Source organism: Prionailurus viverrinus, unplaced genomic scaffold (genome assembly GCF_022837055.1).
Source record: "Prionailurus viverrinus isolate Anna unplaced genomic scaffold, UM_Priviv_1.0 scaffold_40, whole genome shotgun sequence".
Classification (NCBI taxonomy): domain Eukaryota; kingdom Metazoa; phylum Chordata; class Mammalia; order Carnivora; family Felidae; genus Prionailurus; species Prionailurus viverrinus.
Genome location: NW_025927608.1, coordinates 1,210,328 through 1,231,557, shown reverse-complemented (window position 1 = coordinate 1,231,557; position 21,230 = coordinate 1,210,328). Strand labels below are relative to the sequence as shown.

The 21,230-nt window shown below is 47.8% G+C and overlaps 1 protein-coding gene across 3 annotated transcripts in view; it reads right to left on the bottom strand.

Annotated features, from left to right (window-relative positions):
- The window catches only part of ADAMTSL3 (ADAMTS like 3), a 355,448-nt gene extending 334,448 nt beyond the window's left edge, over positions 1 to 21,000 (bottom strand). For all 3 annotated transcript variants that reach the window (XR_007149622.1, XM_047846695.1, XM_047846696.1), the window contains exons 1-2: positions 20,870 to 21,000; positions 19,344 to 19,444 (exon numbers count right to left, since the gene is read on the bottom strand). Coding sequence is in view for 2 of the 3 variants with exons in the window: in XM_047846695.1 (XP_047702651.1) it covers positions 19,344 to 19,412 (69 nt within the window). In the remaining variant the exon portion in view is untranslated. The remainder of the gene's footprint in view (positions 1 to 19,343; positions 19,445 to 20,869) is intronic.
- Positions 21,001 to 21,230: the final 230 nt, after the last annotated feature.

Here is a 21,230-nt window from a genome sequence, read left to right as displayed (position 1 = left end):
GAACATTATGGGAGTAAGTAAACAAAATCTAGATGTGGATGGATGACATCACTCCTAGATGTGGAGGGATGACAGCTGGGAACCATAACAAAGACAGGGGAGGCAGGAACAACTTAACTGGAAGTCTCTAACCATGGCTCAAAGTCAAAGGTAGCTGGGAAAGCGAGAAGCCACACCAAAACGGGTCTGTGCTCCCAGCTCCCACAGTCAGCCCTTAATGGTGCTGGATGAATAAAGCTGTGACAAAAGAAACTATATGATCAAGAACGGTATTTAAAGTATTTAACAACTAGTAAGGCACAGGCACCAGCCAATCAGATGTCAGCTGTAACTACGGCTACGGCCAGGCTGGTAGTAGTTGCATAACTCTTCCCAGATCCATTCCTGACAATCTTAAAGATGGATTTCTAAGGTACCCAAGCAAACAATGGGGGAACTATGGTAGAACAGATGTTTTGTTCACTAAAGACACCCAGTTTCCTTCTTGGGTCCATGGCAGGAGTCCACATTCCCATCCCCTGGAAGTCAGGTGTGGCCATGTGACTTGGATCCTGTGTCTCCCTCTCTCTCTGCCCCTCCCCCACTCATGCTCTGTCTCTCTCTGTCTCAAAACTAAATATTTTTTAAAAAGAGAGAGAGAGGGACACCTGGGTGGCTCAGTCAGTTAAGCTTCTGACTTTGGCTCAGATCATGATCTCTCTTTCATGGGTGTGAGCCCCTCATCGGGCTCTGTGCTGACAGCTCTAAGAGCCTGGAGCCTTCTTTGGATTCTGTGTCTGCCTCTCTCTCTGACCCTCGCCTGCTCGTGTTCTGTCCCTCTCTGTCTCTTAAAAAAAATAAAATGTTGGGGCGCCTGGGTGGCGCAGTCGGTTAAGCGTCCGGCTTCAGCCAGGTCACGATCTCACGGTCCGTGAGTTCGAGCCCCGCATCGGGCTCTGGGCTGATGGCTCGGAGCCTGGAGCCTGTTTCCGATTCTGTGTCTCCCTCTCTCTCTGACCCTCCCCCGTTCATGCTCTGTCTCTCTCTGTCCCAAAAATAAAATAAACGTTGAAAAAAAAAATTTAAAAAAAAAAAAAAAATGTTAAAAAAATTTTTGTTTTAAAAAGAGAGAGAAACAGAGGAAACAAGAAAAATAACAGCAGGCTAAAGTCCTAACATAACATACAATTGTAACATATCAGTAAACACATTAAATGTAAATGATCGAAATACACCAAACACACAGGTATACCAGATAAAGACTGGTAGAATGCACTAGACAGATAACTCAACCATATTCTCTCTATAAGAATCTCCCTTCAGATATAACGGTATATATAGATAAGTTGAAAATGAAAGAATACTTAAGTAAAAGGAAAATTTATATTGTGCTAGTATTATGTTTAAGAGCAATTTTTACAAAGGAGAGACTACATTAATATCTGATGAACTCCAGAGCAAAGAAAATTACCAGGGGCCCAGAGGAATAGTCCACCAAGCAAACACAGGAATTTTAAATGTTTATGTGCCAAACAACAGAGCTTCAAAACACGTGAAGCAAAAACTGATAAAGCTGAAAGGAAAAACAGACAAATCCACAATGGGGATTTCAACACCCTCCTCTCAGTAATTGACTGAATAACTAGTGAGGAAATGAGCAAGGATAGAGAAGAAGTAAACAATACTGTCGACCAGCCAAACGTAACTGATATTTAACGAACACTCCACCCAACAACAGCAGAATATACATTCTTTCGTCTAATGGAACGTTCACCAAGAGAGACCGCATTCTGGGACACTGAAAACAAACCTCAATAAAGCATACAGATTGAAAGGAAGAGATGACGTGATTATCTGTTTAATCACTTCCAATTTGCCCAACTGGAGAGGAAGCGATTCTCCTCCAGGGTTATAGGAATGGCCAGACACCTGACAGCTGACACTGGACCAATGAGACAGACAACGGATTGCTAATCACATACTCATAGCCCGGGGAGAAGAGGACACATCATGCCATGCAGTGGCACATGGGGGTGTCACTGGGGAACAGAATAAACAAGCAGGGACAGAGGCAGGCAGGCAGGTATTATCAAGACGTGACCTCTTGGTTCCTTATGGGGGATGTGATTGGCTTGTTTGAGTAATTCTGTAGTCTGGCAAGGAACTGAAATCCACTACTCGGATCTAAGCAGGAATAGGGGTATCTGGGTGGCTCAGTTGGTTAAGCATCCAACTTCAGCTCAGGTCATGATCTCACGGTTTGTGAGTTCGAGCCCCACATCAGGCTCTGTGCTGACAGCTCGGAGCCTGGAGCCTGCTTCAGATTCCACGTCTCCCTCTCTCTCTGCCCTTCTGCCACTCATGCTCTCTCTCTCTCTCAAAAATAAAATTTATTAAAAAAAAAAAAGCAGGAATCTTGCCTGGCCCTCTACATAAGGAAGGTTGCTTGTCTAGGGGACCATATCTGTGGGAGCAGAGTGGGGAAGAGAACCTATAGTAAGACCATTCTAGACCCTCCCAGTTTCCCCAGATATCAACATAGCACATAATATCGGGCCTTAATTTTACACCTTACTCCACATCATCTATTTACAGAATCCTAAGGAATACACACACGCGCGTGCACACACACACACACACACACACACACACACACACCTCCTAGAAACAATATATGAGTTTAGAAAGGTTGTAGGCTCTAAGAGCAATACCCAAAAACCAATTGTTTCCTATGCATTTGCAATTAACATGTGGATAATGAAATGCAAACCCCAATACCATTTACAACCATTCAAAAAAATAGGAACCGTGTAGGTACAAATCTAAAAGACATGTTCAGGATTTTACAAAACACTTACAAAAGAAGTCAGAATTTGATGTAAATAATAAAAAGTCAGACCATGTTCATGGATTGGAAGACTCAAGATATCCTAAGATGTTTATCCTCCCTCAAACTTATCAACAGGTTCAACATCATTCCTATCAAAATTCTAGGAAGACTTTTTGTATATATACAAGCTTATTCAAAAAGTATATGGAAATGCAAAGGTACTAGAATAGCTTAAGTAATCTTGATAAAGAAGTTAATAAAGTAGGAAAGGAGCATTGTACTCCACTTTAATACTTACTTTATAGTTACGGTAACAGAGACGATGTCATGGTGGAGGAGGGATAGACATATTGATCAATGGGACAAAATGTAGAGTCCGGAAGTAAACCCCCACAGGTATTTTCCCAATGGATTTCAGACAAAGGAGCAGAAGTAATTCATTGGAAGAAGGACAGTTTTTTCAACAAATGACGCTGGAGCATTTGGACATCTACAGGCAAGAGTAAGTCTTACCCTTAACCTCACACCTTATACAAAAGCCAAAATGAATCACGAATTTAAACACAAAGTATAACAAAATATGAAACTTTTAGAAGAAAGCATAGGAGAAAATCTTCAGGACCTAAGGCTGGGCAGAGTTCTTAGCCATGACAACAAACACCATGATTCACAAATGAAAAAAAAATACAAAACAAAACAAAATGAGGGGCACCTGGGTGGCTCAGTTGGTTAAGCATCTAACTTCGGCTCAGGTCATGATCTCACAGTTCATGAGTTCGAGCCTTGCGTCGGGCTCTGTGCTGACGGCTCAGAGCCTGGAACCTGCTTCGGATTCTGTGTCTCCCTTTCTCTCTTACCCTCCCCAACTTGTGCTCTGTCTCTGTCTCTCTCTAAAAAATAAATAAACAAAAAAAAAATTTTTTTTTAAATTTAAAAAATAAAAATAAAAAATAAATAAACATTAAAACAATTGAAAAAAGAAAGAAAAAAACGGATAAACTTGACTTCATCAAAACTGACAACTTTTGGTCTACAAAAGACCATACGTCAGAGGATTTTAAAAAATCAAGCTACAGACCAGGAAAAAATACTTGCAAACAGCCAACCCCAAAGAGAGAATTCTAACATACCAGAGAAGCTACGTCGCCTTCGTTATCCTGACCATTCTATCAAAGAGAAAGCGGGGAAGGATATCTGAATTCTAAATGCGGAACACAGATTAGGCTGCCCTGTGAACTTCTACTGCCAGCTCTGGTCTCCTGTTAGTTTCCACGAAGATCTCTTTCTTTCTTGACCTCATCAGGGACTGTCAGTCAATGGACTTGTTAATTGAATCTCAGAATTATGTGCTAACCCCACTGTCTTCGAATACAAAACAGAGCTCTGAGCTCAGTGAGTACATCCACATGGCAGTTACAGAAAGATGCCCACGTCCTAAGTGCCACGTGCCTTTGGAAGGACAAGCTTCCTTGGCTATTCCTAGACTGGAAAAATCCGTTAACTCTCTCCAGGAAACCACTCAAGGGCTAGCCAAGGAAGAATCCTGGGAGCCAAGGCTTGCTCAAAACACCTGTGTCCTGGGGTGGGCCCCAAAGCAGATCAGCGGACGACACAGGAAACAACCAGAATGAGGTCAACAAGGACGGAGACACGTGGCCTGTCACTCCCAAGGGATTCGCCAATGCCCCACTGAGGAAGGACGGGAGCCTGCATCGGCACACCGTCTGTGTCACCGTGTGCCCCTATGTGTGCGGGTGCCTATTTATTGGCTTCATCAATTAACTACATAATCAACCGTGGCTCGCTCGTTCTGCAGCCTGCGTTGGGCTCCTCCCGTTGTCTGCTAAAGTGCCAGGTTGCTGGGGCGCCTGGGTGGCGCAGTCGGTTAAGCGTCCGACTTCAGCCAGGTCACGATCTCGAGGTCCGTGAGTTCGAGCCCCGCGTCAGGCTCTGGGCTGATGGCTCGGAGCCTGGAGCCTGTTTCTGATTCTGTGTCTCCCTCTCTCTCTGCCCCTCCCCCGTTCATGCTCTGTCTCTCTCTGTCCCAAAAATAAATAAACGTTGAAAAAAAAATTAAAAAAAAATAATAATAATAAAGTGCCAGGTCGCTAAGTACATTGCCAAGGACGTGCCAGCCACCGGCAGTCAGCAGCCCGGTACACAGCGGGCACCACCCAGGTGAACAGCGGCCTCCCACCGGGGCTGAACGGAGCCCGCCAGACCGTGGCCACCTGCCACGCCACGCGTCCCTTCCCTACTCCCCGCACCAAATGCGCTCCTGGCTCTCACAATGGAAGCTGCTGATGCATCCCAGAAAGGGTTTACAGAGCCTGCAGTGCAAGTCCTCTGCCCCTCGAAGCCATGAACGGTGACGCCTGCCACATGCTGGGCCTCCCAAGGATGGGAGGGAGGGCCTGGAGGTCAGCTCACAGTCACGGGGCTTCCGCCAGGACGCAAGGCCACAAAGCCCGTCCTGAAGCACGAGGCAAAGGCCTGGCCAGGGTCTGGGAAGGTCTTCTCTCATCAGAGGACCGTGAAGGAGGGAGTATTAGTAGCTACTGTTCCACTGGCCACCGCTCCGGGGAAAGGAGGCTCTGTGTTCTAAATGCAAAGAGTGCATTGAAAGGAATTTGTTTTAAGCAGCCACAGGGCATTGGACCCGCTTCAACATGCCCATCGCACACATTCCCCTCTTCTCTTCCCTCCCAACCCGAGCGAAGGATGAACACAAGTTATTGTTAACAGATGGGCAACCCTTCCTTGAGAAGGACAGCCATGCCCTTCACCTTCGGGCTGGCGTCTTTCCATCGGTACCTCCAACCCTCAGTCCCAGCAAACGGGCATGAATCCAAACCAATGAGCCGAACCAGACAAGCAGAAGATGTCTTCATAAGCCCTGCCTTCACCCCAGCAGAAGATTCTGCCTGCTTTCTCCTTTCCAGAATCATCTGGAGCCCTGTCTCCCAGATCCCACTGAGTAACAGCAAGTTTCCTTGTAATTTTACCCACCCCTCCCCCAACTGACGGGCACTGTATTTTTGGACTTTAACATGTATGGGCCTCTTTTTTTCATAAAATTATAAAGTCATAGTTAATCGGTTTCATAGCATTGCTTAAAATATACTCCTAAATGAGCTACACCAACGCTCAGAATTCCAGGCTCTGAAAACCAAGGCGGTTGCTTCTCTCTAGATTTAAGGGTGATGAAGTTAATAAATCTTTAAAAAAAATTTTTTTTGATGGGGCGCTTGGGTGGCTCAGTCGGTTAAGCGTCCGACTTCGACTCAGGTCATGATCTCACTACGGTTCACGAGTTCGAGCCCCACGTCAGGCTCTGTGCTGACAGCTAAGAGCCTGGAGCTTGCTTTGGATTCCGTGTCTCCCTCTCTCTCTGCCCCTCCGCCACTCACGGTCTACCTCTACCTCTCTCTCTCTCTCTCTCTCAAAAACAAACATTAAAAAAAAATTAAAGGGGCGCCTGGGTGGCGCAGTCGGTTAAGCGTCCGACTTCAGCCAGGTCACGATCTCGCGGTCCGTGAGTTCGAGCCCCGCGTCAGGCTCTGGGCTGATGGCTCGGAGCCTGGAGCCTGTTTCCGATTCTGTGTCTCCCTCTCTCTCTGCCCCTCTCCTGTTCATGCTCTGTCTCTCTCTGTCCCAAAAATAAAAAAATAAAACGTTGAAAAAAAATTAAAAAAAAAAAAATTAAAAAAGAGAGAAAACCTGAATATTCCAATAATCATATAAAAATTTTAAAAAGCCTTCAGAGAATACTTTCCCAAAAAGGTTCTGTGCCCCATTTACTATCAAGTTCTTTCAAATCTTCAAGGAACAGGTTATTCCTGTGCTATTTAAACAGATCAAGAAAAGAAAAAAAAAATGATGGAAAATGCTCTAACCCATTTTTATGAAGTGAACAAAAATCTTGGTATAAAAACCTGAAAAATATAATACTAACCAACATTACTTATGAACACAGATGTCGTACTTTCCAACAAAATATGTGCAAACCGAATCCAGCTGAATATTAAAAAGACAATATATCATGGCCAAGTTCAGTTAATGCCAGGAGCACAGAGATGATTCGATATTAGGGAGCTCACTGATATGATTCATTGTGTTAGTAGGTCAGAGGAGTAAAAGAATATGAGCATCTAGATCATTCTGAAGAGCCTTGATAACATGCATGCTGGCAATGACACTTCTCCGTGCACACCATTGGCAACAGTTCAGCAGAAGAACCTACCACCCCGGGGAGACCAGAGCTACACTGGGTGAGGGGTAACCAGACCTGGGAGTTGTACTAGGAGTATGCCTCACTCATCAACCCTCTCCCTCCAGCCAAATGTCAGACAAGGACAATCAATACACACAAAAGGACGCAGAGTATGGGGTCTATTGACCGGGGCGGTGTTTTCTCAAACTGTAAACAAAGCCCGTTAGTGGGTCAGGAACTTAATTTGTTAGGTCTTAACCAGCCATTTTTTCCCCATAGGATCAAGTGGAATGGACTGGGTAAAAAAGCAAATGTCACCGTGAAGGCTTCATAGAAAGAATAAGCCTTGTTTCTTGAAACTTTTGTTCCAGTAATATGAACACATATATACATACATGCATTGAGTCATGATGTAAAGTATACTTCTTCCTGGCTGACTTTACATCGCAAAGTGAGACACTGCTACAATTTCCCAGTTCAGCGATATTAGTTGATGATGATGGTGTAAATGTGGTGATTAAAGCGTGCTCTCCAGAGCTATCTACACTCGTTGAAAAGCCTGGTTTTGTGTCTATCAGTTGATGAATGGATAAAGAAGATGTGATACACACACACACACACACACACACACACACACTCACTCACTCACTCACGCAAATGAATATTATTCAGCCATAAAGAAAGAATGACATCTTGCCATTTGCAATGACATGGATGGAGCTAGAGTGTATTAGGCTAAGCAAAATAAGTCAGTCAGAGAAAGACAAATACCATATGATTTCACTCATATGTGGAATTTGAGAAACAAAACAAATGAGCAAAGGGAAAAAAGAGAGAGAGAGAGAAGCCACAAAACGGATTCTTAACTATAGAGAACATACTGATGGTTACCAGAGGGGAAGTGGGTGAGGGGGTGGGGGAAATAAGTGATGGGGATTAAGGAATATATCTGCCGTAAAGAGCACCGGGTGATGTATGGAATTATTGAACCACTATATTGTATGCCTGAAACTAATTTAACACTGTATGTTAACTACCTGGAGTTAAAATAAAAACTTTGAAAGAAAAAAGAAAAAAGAAAATCCTGGATTTACCAGATTAGATTAGATTAGCTGAAAATACTCACAGAGCACCTGGGTGGCTCAGTCAGTTGAGCGTCCAACTTTGGCTCAGGTCATGATCTCACAGTTCGTGAGTTCGAGCCTCATGTCAGGCTCTGTGCTGACAGCTCACAGCCTGGAACCTGCTTCGGATTCTGTGTCTCCTCTCTCTGCCCCTTCCCTGCTTGCACTCTGTCTCTGTCTCTCTCAAAAATAAACATTAAAAAAAAAAATTCACTCCTACCCCTCACCCCCCACTACCACACACACATTCATACACACATAATCTCTATGGGAGGAGCTTACCTGCCCACCCTAGTGATTGGGGCTTAGCTTTATAACTTGCCCAGGCTTCATAGCGGGTCAAGGTACCTCCCCACTCCCTGACTATGGCTTCTACTATGTGAGTTGCTTTGGCCAATGGGATGTTAGCAAAAATGGCTCCAGTAGAAGTCACAAGAAAGACCATTGTGCACTCAGACTTATTCCTGTGTGTGTCTGTTATCATCAAGAGAGGAACACCCCTGGCTAGCCTGCTGGTCTCACCAAGGGGGGACAAGAGACACATGGAGCAGACCCCCATTCTAAAAAATCCCCATCAGAACAGAACCCTCACAAGGTCAACAAATACAATTTTTTAAAATAGAAACATAAGCAAAATGTAGTCAATGAACACGTATCACTAGATAAATTTCTCAGAACAACAGCCACAGATAAATTATAGACAACCTGATCGCTCTTTTAAAAAGCTCAGTGGAAATATGAAAGTTTAAAGAAAACATTTAAGATCGTGGAAAAAGTGAGCTTAGAAAAAGAATGGTGAAAATAAAAAATAAAAACGTTACAAATATGTCTTTTTTAAAGTTTATTTGTTTTTGAGAGAGAGAGAGAGAGCGCGCAAAGGAGGAGCAGAGGGAGAGAGAAAGATAAAGAATCCAAAGCAGGCTCCAGGCTCTGAGCTGTCAGTGCAGGGTCCGACGCCAAAGGAACCATGAGATCATGACCTGAGCCAAAGTCGGATGCTTAACTGAATGAGCCACCCAGGTGCCCCAAACCATTACAAATTTGAAGATCACAGTAAAAAGCCTTTCCTGCACACACAATACACACTTATAAAGATTAAAAAAAAAACTATTTACATAAAAATTATATAATGTCCAGATGAAAATACAGGACTTCAGAACAGAAAAGAAATCACGTAGCTATCATGGCAGACAAACCAAGGCACATACAAGGGGAAAAAATCAGATTGGCCACACAGTTCTCTTCAGTAATATCCAACGCCAAAAGGCCCGGAGTCGATATTTACAAAGACCTCAGGAAAAAAGTGAGAAATGTTTTAACTTGTTGATTTTTTTCTTCTTTTTAAGATATATTAACTATACGTATGTTGGATCTTCTTTCATCAGTTTTCTATTATCACGTATTCGTTTGTTCGTATTCCATTGTGTAGAACGCCTGTTGATCTGGCACATCCCCAGCTGCTTAACCCACTGTGTTCCTGTTTCCTCATGGAGTCAGCACCGCTGAAGAGCAGCACAGGGAGGAGGGAGGGGAGGACGTGAGGGATGAGCCATCCAGTGCTTCAATTCTGTTTTACGGTCTGGCTCATCCTCTAATTAAGCTCTCTCCTTTTCTCGAGAACAATATCTTCCTTTTACTGTCACCACTGGAAGGTCCGTGAGGTCTAGGAGGAGCCCCTAATCCACAGCCCTTTGTTCTGGGAAGTGCGGCTCCCTCCCCCTACCTCATCCCCTTTCCCTTTCCCCTTCAGCAGACTCCCTGGGCAGAAGGTCACCTTGAACATCTAGACAAAAAAAAAATGTGTGTCAAGAATTTTCCCCTTCAACTCTGGGTCACTTGCCATTTTTGATGTCAAGTAAGGCCTCTTTGGGGACAATACCCACTTCTTTTTGAGCCCCATCAAGGCTCCCAATGCCACTGTCCTTACCAAAAGTTTATTAGATAGGCACAATTTGTGACAGTCACCCTTGGGGAAATCTCTGTCCTGCTCACAGTCCAAGGAGACACATGTCAACCTCCAGGATCCTCTCTCACTCAGGTCTAGAATCCACAGAACTCAGGAAAAAATGCTTCACGGTTTGTGCTGAGAGGCCAGTTCCATTTCCTTGTTACACTGAAGATAAACTTTGTTCTTTTTGTTGTGTGTCTGTTTTGTGCAGTTTTGAGGGAAAAAAATCCTTGTTACTCCCCCATTACACCAAATCCCATTTAAAACAGCAGAATTTTTGTGCTTGGAACTTGACCAAATCCTTTGAAAGACCTCTGGATTAGTCAAAACTATAATAATGAAGACAGGTCTTGACTTAATAGATACTTAACACACCATAAAGCTATAGTAAAATAGTTTGTTAAAAAATATGGTATTAGCACAGGAAGACACTGACAGATTCATTAACTAAATATATTCCAAAATTAAAATGTTAATGTTTAAAAAAAGACTAGAAGAAGACAGACGTGCATATATTTTCTCTCAGTTATTTCCAAGCATGATGCAGAGGCAAAGTATACGACTTGAAAATTATGTCAGTGTATCCAAAATATAAAGATAAAAATTAATGACAAAATGGGAAAATTACTTGCAACATGTGAAAGACAGGAGGTTAATATACTTTATATATAAAGAACACTTACAAATTAACAAGAAATTCTCAGTAGAAAAATATAGGCAAAAATATGAAGATAAAATCTGTTATACTATTTCTAACGTCTTAAGGAAACCTTACACGAAACCGGTAATAAGGAGAGCCCAAAAGTATTGTTGAGAATCTCTCATTACTCAGATTTCCTTAATTAAGTCTGCTATTGCTAACTTTTGCAAAGTAAGAACACACATTGATAGAAGCTTTCTGAAAAGACAATTTGATCATATAAGTTTAAGGTCTTAAAACTGCACATAGCTTTTGACCCCCAAATTATGTCTCAACGAATACATTTTTCCAGAAATGCATTCAAAGAAAATAATCACAAATGTGAGCAAGGATGGTTCTGCTTGAGTTTTTGTAGCAGCATTATTTGTAATAACAAAAAGCTGATCAACCTGAAGGTTCAGCAGTAAAGAATTAGTTAATAAAATATAGGACATCTAAATGATGCAGTATTATGAAGACATTAAATACTACTATAGGAAAAATATTTGAGGACATATGGAAATATTCCTCACACTGTTAAATATTTAAAAAGTTATAACCAAAATACAGTGTAATCACTTTTTAAAAGATGCTTACACATGTTAATATTCCAGGAAGAATATTAGCTATACATATATACCACAAAATCCTAATAATTGGTAGAATTAATGGTTATTTTTAGCATTTTTGTCTTTCCCTGTGTTCTCCATATTTTTTCTAATAAACATGTTTTATATTTTTAAATCAGGAAAAAATACAATGGAAATTTCAAAAGAGTGAAGAGAATTTAAAGTCCTTTAATACCATAAATGAGTTCTTATTAATAAAATAGGTATTCTTCCTTTTTAAAAAGTATTTTCAAAATAAAAGGCTATTATATTTATAAGCGAAGGCTTGGAGAACAAATGCATTTCTGAGTATTTGATCACAATAATTTATAGCATACATTGGCTGGAGCTGTTCAGTGCTGACAAATTCCAGAAAGTAATTGCATAAAATACTTGGAGAGGAAATTGCTTTATGCTTCCATGCTATTTATGGAAATTAGCATCTTTGTACAAATAAACTGAGAGCAATCACAATCATAAACCTTGCAATGTGGTTTCCATAAGATGTCAGCTTTGGTGCTTTCAGATCCATTAGCAACGTAGTGGGGGAACGCTGCCCACTTTTCTGTTATGAAACAATTACATAAAATTTTTTTCCTCTTGTATCTTTAATCCCTTCTTTTCTCCTAGATGCTTCCCTGAGGAGTACATATATACTGAAATGCTCACTCTGCTCAGATCCTACTTCCCTCTCAAAGAGCATCACACATGTCCTTTATTCAGTGCCTCACCTTCTGCAATCGACATCTTGCCCTGAAACTATTCCTTCAGCCATCACCAACCATTTCACAAGATCAGGGTAAGTTTTCATTTTCATGTGCCCCTAAAACTTGTTCAAAACCTGAAGAGATCTCCAATTCTTCCCCCGCCCCTCTCTATCCCACACGATCACTTGTCAGGATCTATCTCATCAGGTTCTAAAATGTTTCCATACCCACCCTCTTGTCCATGGCTAACTCCTACCCACACACTCTCGTGAACTGAGTTGAAGGACTCATTACCAACCTGGACCGGTGCCAGCTGCCTCACGAGTACCCTCTGCTCATGTGCGTCACCAGTGGTCCGAGGGAATCTTAATGGTGCTTCCCATCACCTCCTGAACACCCACAGGACTCCATGCTGCCCGCCAAAGAAAGCCCTCTTTATCAATGACTTATTCAACTTGCCCGGCAAGGTCCTATCCAGTATGACCACAAACTGCCTTTGTTTATACCTGGTGCCACCACGTACCCTACTCTTCAAACATATGGTATCAATGGAAGCAGAGGGGTGGAAACTGATTTAAGAGGCATTTTTGAGATGGAACAAATGGAAGTTGGTGGCAGAATGGGTACAGGGCAGGGCAGCAAAGAACACATCTACGGTGATCCCAAGATTCTGGCTCAAATGACCAAATGATGGAGAATCTAAGCACTGAGACAGAGTTGGTGGGGCAGCGGGGGAAGGGCACTGAGGACTTCCCTTTAGAAGGATCATGTTTAAGGCCCCCAGGGAATATCCTAGGGAGCTGACTAGTAGCTCATGGATATTGATGTGCAGTTCATGGAAGAGACAGTCAGAAGCCTCTCCGAGATGTTGCGCCTCTTCCATTTTGGAGAAGTGTTTGAGTTTAGAAAAAAAGGGAAAAAAGGAAAGAAAAGAAAACAGAAAAGAAAAGAAAGGAAAAGGAACGAAAGGAAAGGAAAGGAAGAAAAGAAAAAGGAAAAAGAAAAGAAAAGACAGGAAAAGGAACGAAAGGAAAGGGAAGGGAAGGGAAGGGAAGGGAAGGGAAGGGAAGGAAGGAAGGAAGGAAGGAAGGAGGAAAGGAAAGGAAAGGAAAGGAAAGCCAAAAGAGACTCACCAAACTTGTGTTTTATTTCCAATGTTTACATTTAGAAGTTAATGTAAAATAGAAGATACCTTTTTATCTTTTGATTGTATGCAGAATCTTACTTGAAGAGAACTTTTGAAAGCCTGAATCACTCTGAGATCTGGGTCCCCTGGTGATAAGCCCCAGGCAGGAGGCTCTGGAGAGAAAACCAGAGGAGTGACTGACGGAAGATGCCTGGGGAGAGCCTATGAAGACAGAAGAGACAATGTGCAGAACTCCGGAACTGAGCAGCTTGTAAAAAGAGCCAGAGATGGGAAGGACACAGAGACAAAGAGAAAGGCATCAGGCGTCACAATGACAAATGAGGAGAGGGCTCCCCTTCATTCTTCCACTGGATTCTCACGGGATCTACCCAATGACTCCATCCTGCAGGTGCAGGCCTTGGGGGCAGCTTGGTAAGAAGGCGGACTCTGCCTCCAGGACAAGCTTAAGTCCTTCTGCTCAGGATCTGTCGTGTCAATCGGCACAGCTTGGAATCTGCATCCCAAATCACTGTGGGGGGGGACGTCACTCAGGGAATGCACGTGTGACATAAAACCCAGGGTGCTGGAAGAACTCCACCCAGAATAAAACAGGATGAAGAGAAAAAGCGCCACGAGGTGTACCAAATGTGTAGCAAAGCACATTCAACTACGGAAAAATTACTCTAAGGAATATTCAAATAAGTAAGCAAAGACGTGAGCGTAAGATGTCCATTACAGGTAGCTGATGGCAAACACAGGCGACCGAACCATCTTGGAAACAATCCAAAGGTCCAACAAAGAAACAACGTGTGTAAACAAATTATTACGGTATATCCATGAGTGCAATGAACACCGCCATTCCAAATGGAAACGCAGACATATACGTACCGACAGGGAGAAATATTCATGATATACTGACTGAAAACAATGATGCCTAACAGTGTGTTTAGCATGATCCCACTAATCAAAACATAACACGTGTATTTATATGACATCGGTGCATAGACAAAGCCTGGAAGATCACACATGAAAACATCGATAGTTGTCTGGGTGGTAGGGGTAAGGCAGATTTTTTACTTTGATTTTCCTTTCATTATCTACCTCAACTATTTTTCTACAACTTAAATTTTTATGCACATAACTTACCCGCTAGCGGTCAGTGCCGCTCGACACAGGATGTCAAGCTATGGCAAGGAGCTCAATGGACTCATCACTGTCATTCTCTTAGACCTCTTCTCTAGATGGGGAGTGGCCGGAAAAGTGCCCCAGAACTTGGCCGGGAAGTCCTGAAGGTGGGGGACCAGGCAGGTGAGAGTAAGAGAGATGGAAAATGGTTCTACTGGGGGTTCCGTGGTGCCGTAAGAAGCCACTGTGAAGGGTGAGCGTAGGTGTTCGTGGCTCTACAACCACTGCCCATGCAGGACCCAAGTCAATCAAGAGCACACCGACACACCTGTCACCTCGGCTGAGTCTGCCGCCCTCCTCTCCCGGGTCAGGGGACAGGTTCTGAGGAGAAGAGGGATTTCTGCACCTGTGCTTGGATTCTGCCTTCTGATGCAACAGGGACGGGGTGAAGGCCAAACGGTCTAATTATTATGGTGTAATGTCTGTGGTGAGAGAAGGGAAGAGCCACCATCATGGCCAGAGCCAACACCGAGATGAGAGCCAACACCACAGACGCCGAGGCCTCCACCAAGGTGACGGCCACCCAGACAAAACTGCTGTTGAGACCCGAACCACCAAAATATCCAGAGTCTCTGAGATCACAACTCCTCTCGATTCCAGAACTGATGGAGCCAGAAGGAAGGATCAAAGACCAGAAATAACACCAGAGGGGATCAGTGAGACCAGAACTGCCAAGAACCACCTGAAAGAACAATCCTTAAAACTTCAGACCAGAACCACTGAAACCCAAATCGCTGGGACCAGCACCGCCACCACGACTCGCACTAACTAGAGCTCAGTGTCTAATTTTGGAGTCAAGACATTCAATGGGACCTTTCCCAACGACCTCAAGACCTTAAGACATTGGTCTTAAGGGCCAAAGTGGTGACAAAGGGGAGGTAAGGACCTCACATTCTAAAGAGAGGGGCTAACATTAGGCACACACCTGCCGCAGAGCTCGCAGGGAGGGGCAAGGCCAAGTCCTGCATCACCTCCCTACTCTCTAAGCCCAACTGAGATTCACTGAAGAAAAAGATCACTCACAGAGAACGCACGGGGGGCGGGGGGGGGCTGCAAGGCGAGACTGGCCTTCTACTCCCCAGATGTGCATCCGCTCAGACTGGCTCTGCTGATACGTCCCTGGGCCTCCCCGAGCAAGAAGTGGAGAACCGAAGGCGGCTGGCAGGACAGAGAGAGGAGGCGGTGTGGAGAATCCGATGCCTCCACCGTCTGCACGGCAAGGAAGCGTGCGTTCCCTACGGATCAAGCGGGCAACGACAAAGGGAGCTGGGGTGTCTCTCTTTAACTGGAGTGTGGCTGACACACAATGCGACGTCTGTTGCAGGTGGACGAGATGGTGACGGGGTGAGTCCGTGTGTTCTGCTAGGGAGCTGGGTTTACAACGCCTTGCATGCCTGGACCCCACCCCACGAAGCTGCCCGCTAGGCAAGGAGAACTCAGCAGCAATGGGCATGCTGGGCCTCCTGCTCCAGGAAAGGAAGGCCCTGCCGAGCCCCCTGAAGAACTCACACCAGCCACCCGAGGACACGAGAGTCGCCGAGAGCCCAACAGGCAGTGGCAACTACCAGAGAGAGGTGTCCAGTTACACAGAAAGCTGTCTGCTCTTCTCCCCGTCCCCCCTCCTTATTTCCAGTGCCAGGAAGGCTGGACCCAGCAGAAGCATCCCCAAACCAGTCCTCACCACTGGCTGAGGTGAGACGAGAAAGACCACGGCAGGACGTCACGTCACATGCCTGGAGCCACGTGTGGAGCCTACACGAGACAGAAGGGAGGTGACATTGAAACCAAAGCGGGGAATCCAAATTTGAAATCGGACTGGACTTTTTTTAAATGAAAAAAAAATGAAAGTAAATCTGCCCAAGACGTCACTAAGGAATGGACATGGGGGGGATGGGCCAAAGCGTGGCTGGAGCCGGCGACTGGCAGTGTGTTTATACCCCCTGCGTGGGTGTAAGACCTTCCCAAAGCAGGCGGCTGCAGGGGAGCACTGGAGCGGTGGCAGCTGACTTCTCAGGGAAGACCGGGGTCCCCAAGTAGAGGACCTGGGGCGACAGGACGCGGCCGGGGCCCCTGACCCAGAAGGGCGAGGGAAACAGGAAGCGGCTCCAGAAACACTCAAGAACAAGTCAGAAAAACACAAGGCGGCCAACCTCATGCGTCTGCTCTGCGATCTGTCACAACTGCTTGCGGTCAGTGAATATAAGAGGTTAAGTTTTTGCTGATTTAATAAAGGGAATCTAGTTTTTATTAAACGAGTTGGCACACCCCTGCTCCTTGTGGCTCGGCTTCGCATCTTTTAATTCCCTACCAGCCACCTAGCGGCCACACTGACAAGGCAAGGGGAGGGGCGCCCGGGCGGCTCAGTCTTGGGTCTTTAAGTGTCCGACTCTTGATTTCTGCTCAGGTCTTGATCTCACCCAGGTGAGATGGAGCTCCGGGTCGCGCCCCTGCCTAAGAGTCTCTCTCCCTCTCCCCCAGTCCTTCCCTCGCTCTCAATCTCTCTCTCTCAAAAAGAAAACAAAAACAAAAACAAAAACAAAGAAAGGGGAGATACTGAAGAACACTCAAGGCCCCCCAAACACGAACCAAACTCTCAAGATATCCCAGAGCGGCAGCTTTGAATCAAACCCAGGCTGACCTTAGGCAGACAGCCAAGCGTCCAACCCACAAGTAGATTCTCAGGACTGACCTACCCTACACTAGAACATTCTCCCACCGCCCACATAGCGAGACTGCCCTGGCTAATCCCACTCACACCTGCCGGGAGACTCCCCTGAGAAGGTCGGCCCCACCTCCTCCCCGCCTGTACAGCACCTTCTCTCTCCGGCTGACGCCTCCTGAGCGCCCCCTACAGTACCACAGCGGAAACTGCAGGCACCCCTTAAACCCTGGTGTTCCCAGGCAACAGCCCCCGCAGAGAGCTCACGTTTATTGCACACTTATTACACGCCAGACACTGTTTTTGTTTTGTCTGCTCCTTCTCTCCACTTGCAGCGGATTAACTCCTCCAAATGGTTCTCTGAGGTAGACACCCCTCTCTACCGATGTGGAAACAGATGCGGAGGAGTCTGGGTGGACGGGTCAGGAGGTAGTGCAGCCGGGATTCGAGCGGTGGACTGAGTGGAGGGCGCTGTAGTCTGAACCCTCCTTCCACGACCTCCTGCACCCGCCGCCCCATACGTGGAAACAGCCCTGCCAGAGGCACATAGATATGGAAAAATCCGAAAGAGGTCACTGAGCGATTCAAGCTGGGCAAACGCTGCCCTTGGCCAAAGGTCAGCAGACTGCCTCAAAGCACATTTAAATTTTTTATAGGGTGCGAGAAGACAAAACGAAACGCTGTGCCTTGAAGCCTCAGCCCCATTTAGCCAGGAAGAAATATGCGAAGCTCTCACAGCCTGTTTCAGATCTGCTGACCGGACCGAAAAGTGAGTCTCTGCCATTCGCCACCACCCTACACTTCACTGACTAGAGGAACCCTAAAATCACCCTAAAAATATTTTTGTGCTGGGGCGCCTGGGTGGCTCAGTCAGTTAAGCGTCCAACTTCGGCTCAGGTCATGATCTCGCGGTCCATGAGTTCGAGCCCCGCGTCGAGCTCTGTTCTGACTGCTCAGAGCCTGGAGCCTGTTTCAGATTCTGTGTCTCCCTCTCTCTCTGCCCCTCCCCCGTTCATGCTCTCTCTCTGTCTCAAAAATAAATAAACGTTAAAAAAATTTTAAAAATATATATATTTTTGTGCTAACGAAACATATTTATTAGAATGTGATTACGGAACAGCATCAATGACACGGGGATCACGGGGGAGAAACCGTACCTTGACAGCCAGCTTCCACGAGCCACCGCAATCGTGGGGCACTGGGGCTGAAAGAGGCTTCGGAAACACCATGTCCGAGAAAGTGAACTGAGACTCAGCCTGATCAATCTGTCCCACAGTGTGTCTCTTTATTCAAGTGTGCAACCTCGTTGAAAAGACATTAAAGCCCTCCTAAAGGCCCAGGCCCTTTGCTAGACCCGGAGGGTACACAGGCCCCTGAGCCATATGCCCAAGAAGTTATACCTGAAGAGAGGGACTGCCTTGTTCCAACCCACATGAGGTGCTGTACTAGGCTAACAGTGGCCCTGGGGACATCACACTAAGACTTGGGCTGCACCTTTAGACCATGGGCTCCAAACTGCTAGGCGAAATCCAGGATGCAAACATAGGTGTCTGGCTTTCATGGCTTTAAAACCTGGGAGGTTTCCTAGGAAGTCTGAACGATCCAGCCCTCTTTTAAAAAGTAGAAGATATGGCAATTCTGGGCCTGTGTTCCCACCTGGCTCCGCTGGAGTGGGGCAGCGGCTGTTCTCACTAGATGGGGCATGAGCCATCCACTTTGTCACTGTCTCCGCCACTCCCTCCCGTCTCTCCGGCAATGCTACCTTTACTTCAGTCTGCCCTGTGGGCAAATGAGGACGCAAGGGGTGAGCTGGGCCCTCCCAGGCTAGTGGGAGAGACGGGAGCCTAAGAAAGAACCGCAAAATAGTGTGATGTGTGTTGACACAAGTAAACTCAGAACACTTACTTCGTGGCTGAGCGAAGGTCAGAAAGTGGGCTCGGCCCCTTCATTGTGCCCTGGCCTTTAGCAGCCCAGCCTCCGCTGGGCACATGCAGACAGCCATTCTAGACTGAAAAGACAGGGTCCACGACAGCCCCCCAAGTCATTGCTGGTACATGGCACCCAAGCGGTCTCAGAGCCCTGCTCAGGGCTCCGCGAGGACCCAAGGGATTTGGATCATTCTTACAGCTAGGTCAACCAGAATGCCATTTGCCGGGGGTAAGGGAGAAAATGAGACTCTCTCTGGGATAGGATGAACACTGCACATACCACATCTTAGGTGATCTAGAACAGTGCTTGTGAGCAAGCAGAGGGAAGCCTGCCACCCTTCTTCCCCTGCACAGTACCTGTAGGAGGGCAGAGTGCATGACGGCCATCCAGATCAGCGGCCACCAGGAACTCTCCCACGAAGCCATCGGGTCCGGTCTCCTGGGAGTCTCTCTTGAGCCTACAAGAGAGCAAAAAGTTGGTTTCCAACCAGCTCTGTCCCCAGTGGCGGCACCCATGACTTAAGAGACCCATCAGAGGGAGGGTCCCTGAACCCCCCACCCCCCACCCCGCCAACAATGTCTCGAAAAGGTTTGTGTAGATTCAGGATGGGGTGCCTATTTCAAGGTACAGGCCATGGAGGGCTATCTTTAAGAGGCGTCCACATCAAGGTCAGGAGGGCAGTTGGACCTGGCTCCCATGTGCAACCCACACGGCCAGTCCTCCAGAAGCTGAGACATCTCTGCACCAGCCACTTTCCAGCTCATGTGTCAACAGCAGGGTGTGGCGATTGGCTTCTGACTCAGGAAGCCAGCATGGAGCCAAGGATTAGGGCACCTGCCAGCTTCTTCGACTTCAGGCAAAAATGAATCTGAGGCCAACTAAGGCAGCCCAGCGAGGGGAAGGGACCTGCCTAAGGTCACACAGCACGATGGTGACTGTTCTCAAACAGTTTGAGGCTTTTCTCCCAGGAGATGCCACTGTCCAAGCCCCAGACCTGCAGCCAGAGAGGTCTGAGAGCTGAGTTCAGGGAGGTTCAGAGCGCACGGCCTCAGCGCCGGCGGGCACAGTCTGCCAAAAGTAGGTGAGGGCAAACGGGCAGAGGCCCCCTGAGCCCAGGAGGGCAGCGAGGGGGGTGGGAGGGGGCCTGCAGAGTCCCCCTGACGATTTACAGGGAAATCAGTACGAGCCGAGACTGGAAAAGCCGAGGTCACACTCGCCTCGCCTCTCACTTCGCCTCGCGGGCGCCTTGGCGGAGCCGGTGTCCGGGGGCGGGTCGGTGGCTTCTCTCCATCTGGAGAAAGCATTAAGGGCCTGGCCTAATGCGATCCGCAAATGTGCTGCTGTTTCCGACCTGAGGCGGCGACTCTGGGCCGAAGGGAGGCGGCCAGTGCCGGGCCCGGGGAACCGCGCGCCCCCCTCGCCGGCTCGCACCGGCCGCCCCGCCGCACGCCCCGCCGCACGCCCCGCCGGAGCCCGCCGCCCGGCGGAGGCTCCTCCCGCGCCCGCGCGTCCGCGCCGCCCCAGCCCGCTACCCCGCGCTTCAGGCGCTCGCGACCCGCCGACGCTCAAGGCCACTGGCTGCTGTCAGCCCGTTTTCCGCCGGGGAAGCCCCAACACGAGGACCGCCCCCCTCCCCCGGCCTTCGCGGACAGGGGCCCCCGCCCTCAGGAGCGCCCCCATCCCCGCCCGCCGGCAGCCCCGAACGTCCCTGTCCGGGTCCTCCAGGACCCCACCGAGCGTGCCGGCCCGAGGTCTCCGGGCCGCCCCGGGACCCGCGAGGTAACCCCTCCAACCTTGCCCGGGGGCCACTGCCCCGGGTGTCCCTGCCCGCCCCCCGGGGACAGCCTCCCCTCGACCCCCGCGCGGAGCTCGCAACTCCCACCTGGCGCCGTAGAAGCTTCTGGGACGTGCGGCGCGGGCAGCGCGCGCGGCGGAGAGGCGGGCCGCGGCACCTCGTGCGGAGCCCGGGCCCAGGACGTTCCCCGACGCCGGCCTCCAGCCCGCGGCGCCGCCGCCGCCGCCGCCGCGCAGTTAAATGGGGCCGGGACGGGGGCCGCCCCGCCTCTCCCGCCCCCTCCGGGCGCGCAGCGCGGCGCTGGCCCGGGGCCCAGCGGCGGAGGGCGCGCGCCGCCACCTGCACCGCCCGGCAAGTGCACGGCGCGCCCGGCCGGCCGGCCACAGCCCTGCGCGCGAGCCGGGGGGCGCCGGGGCGCGGGGGCAGCGCGTGAGGGGGCCGGGCGCGG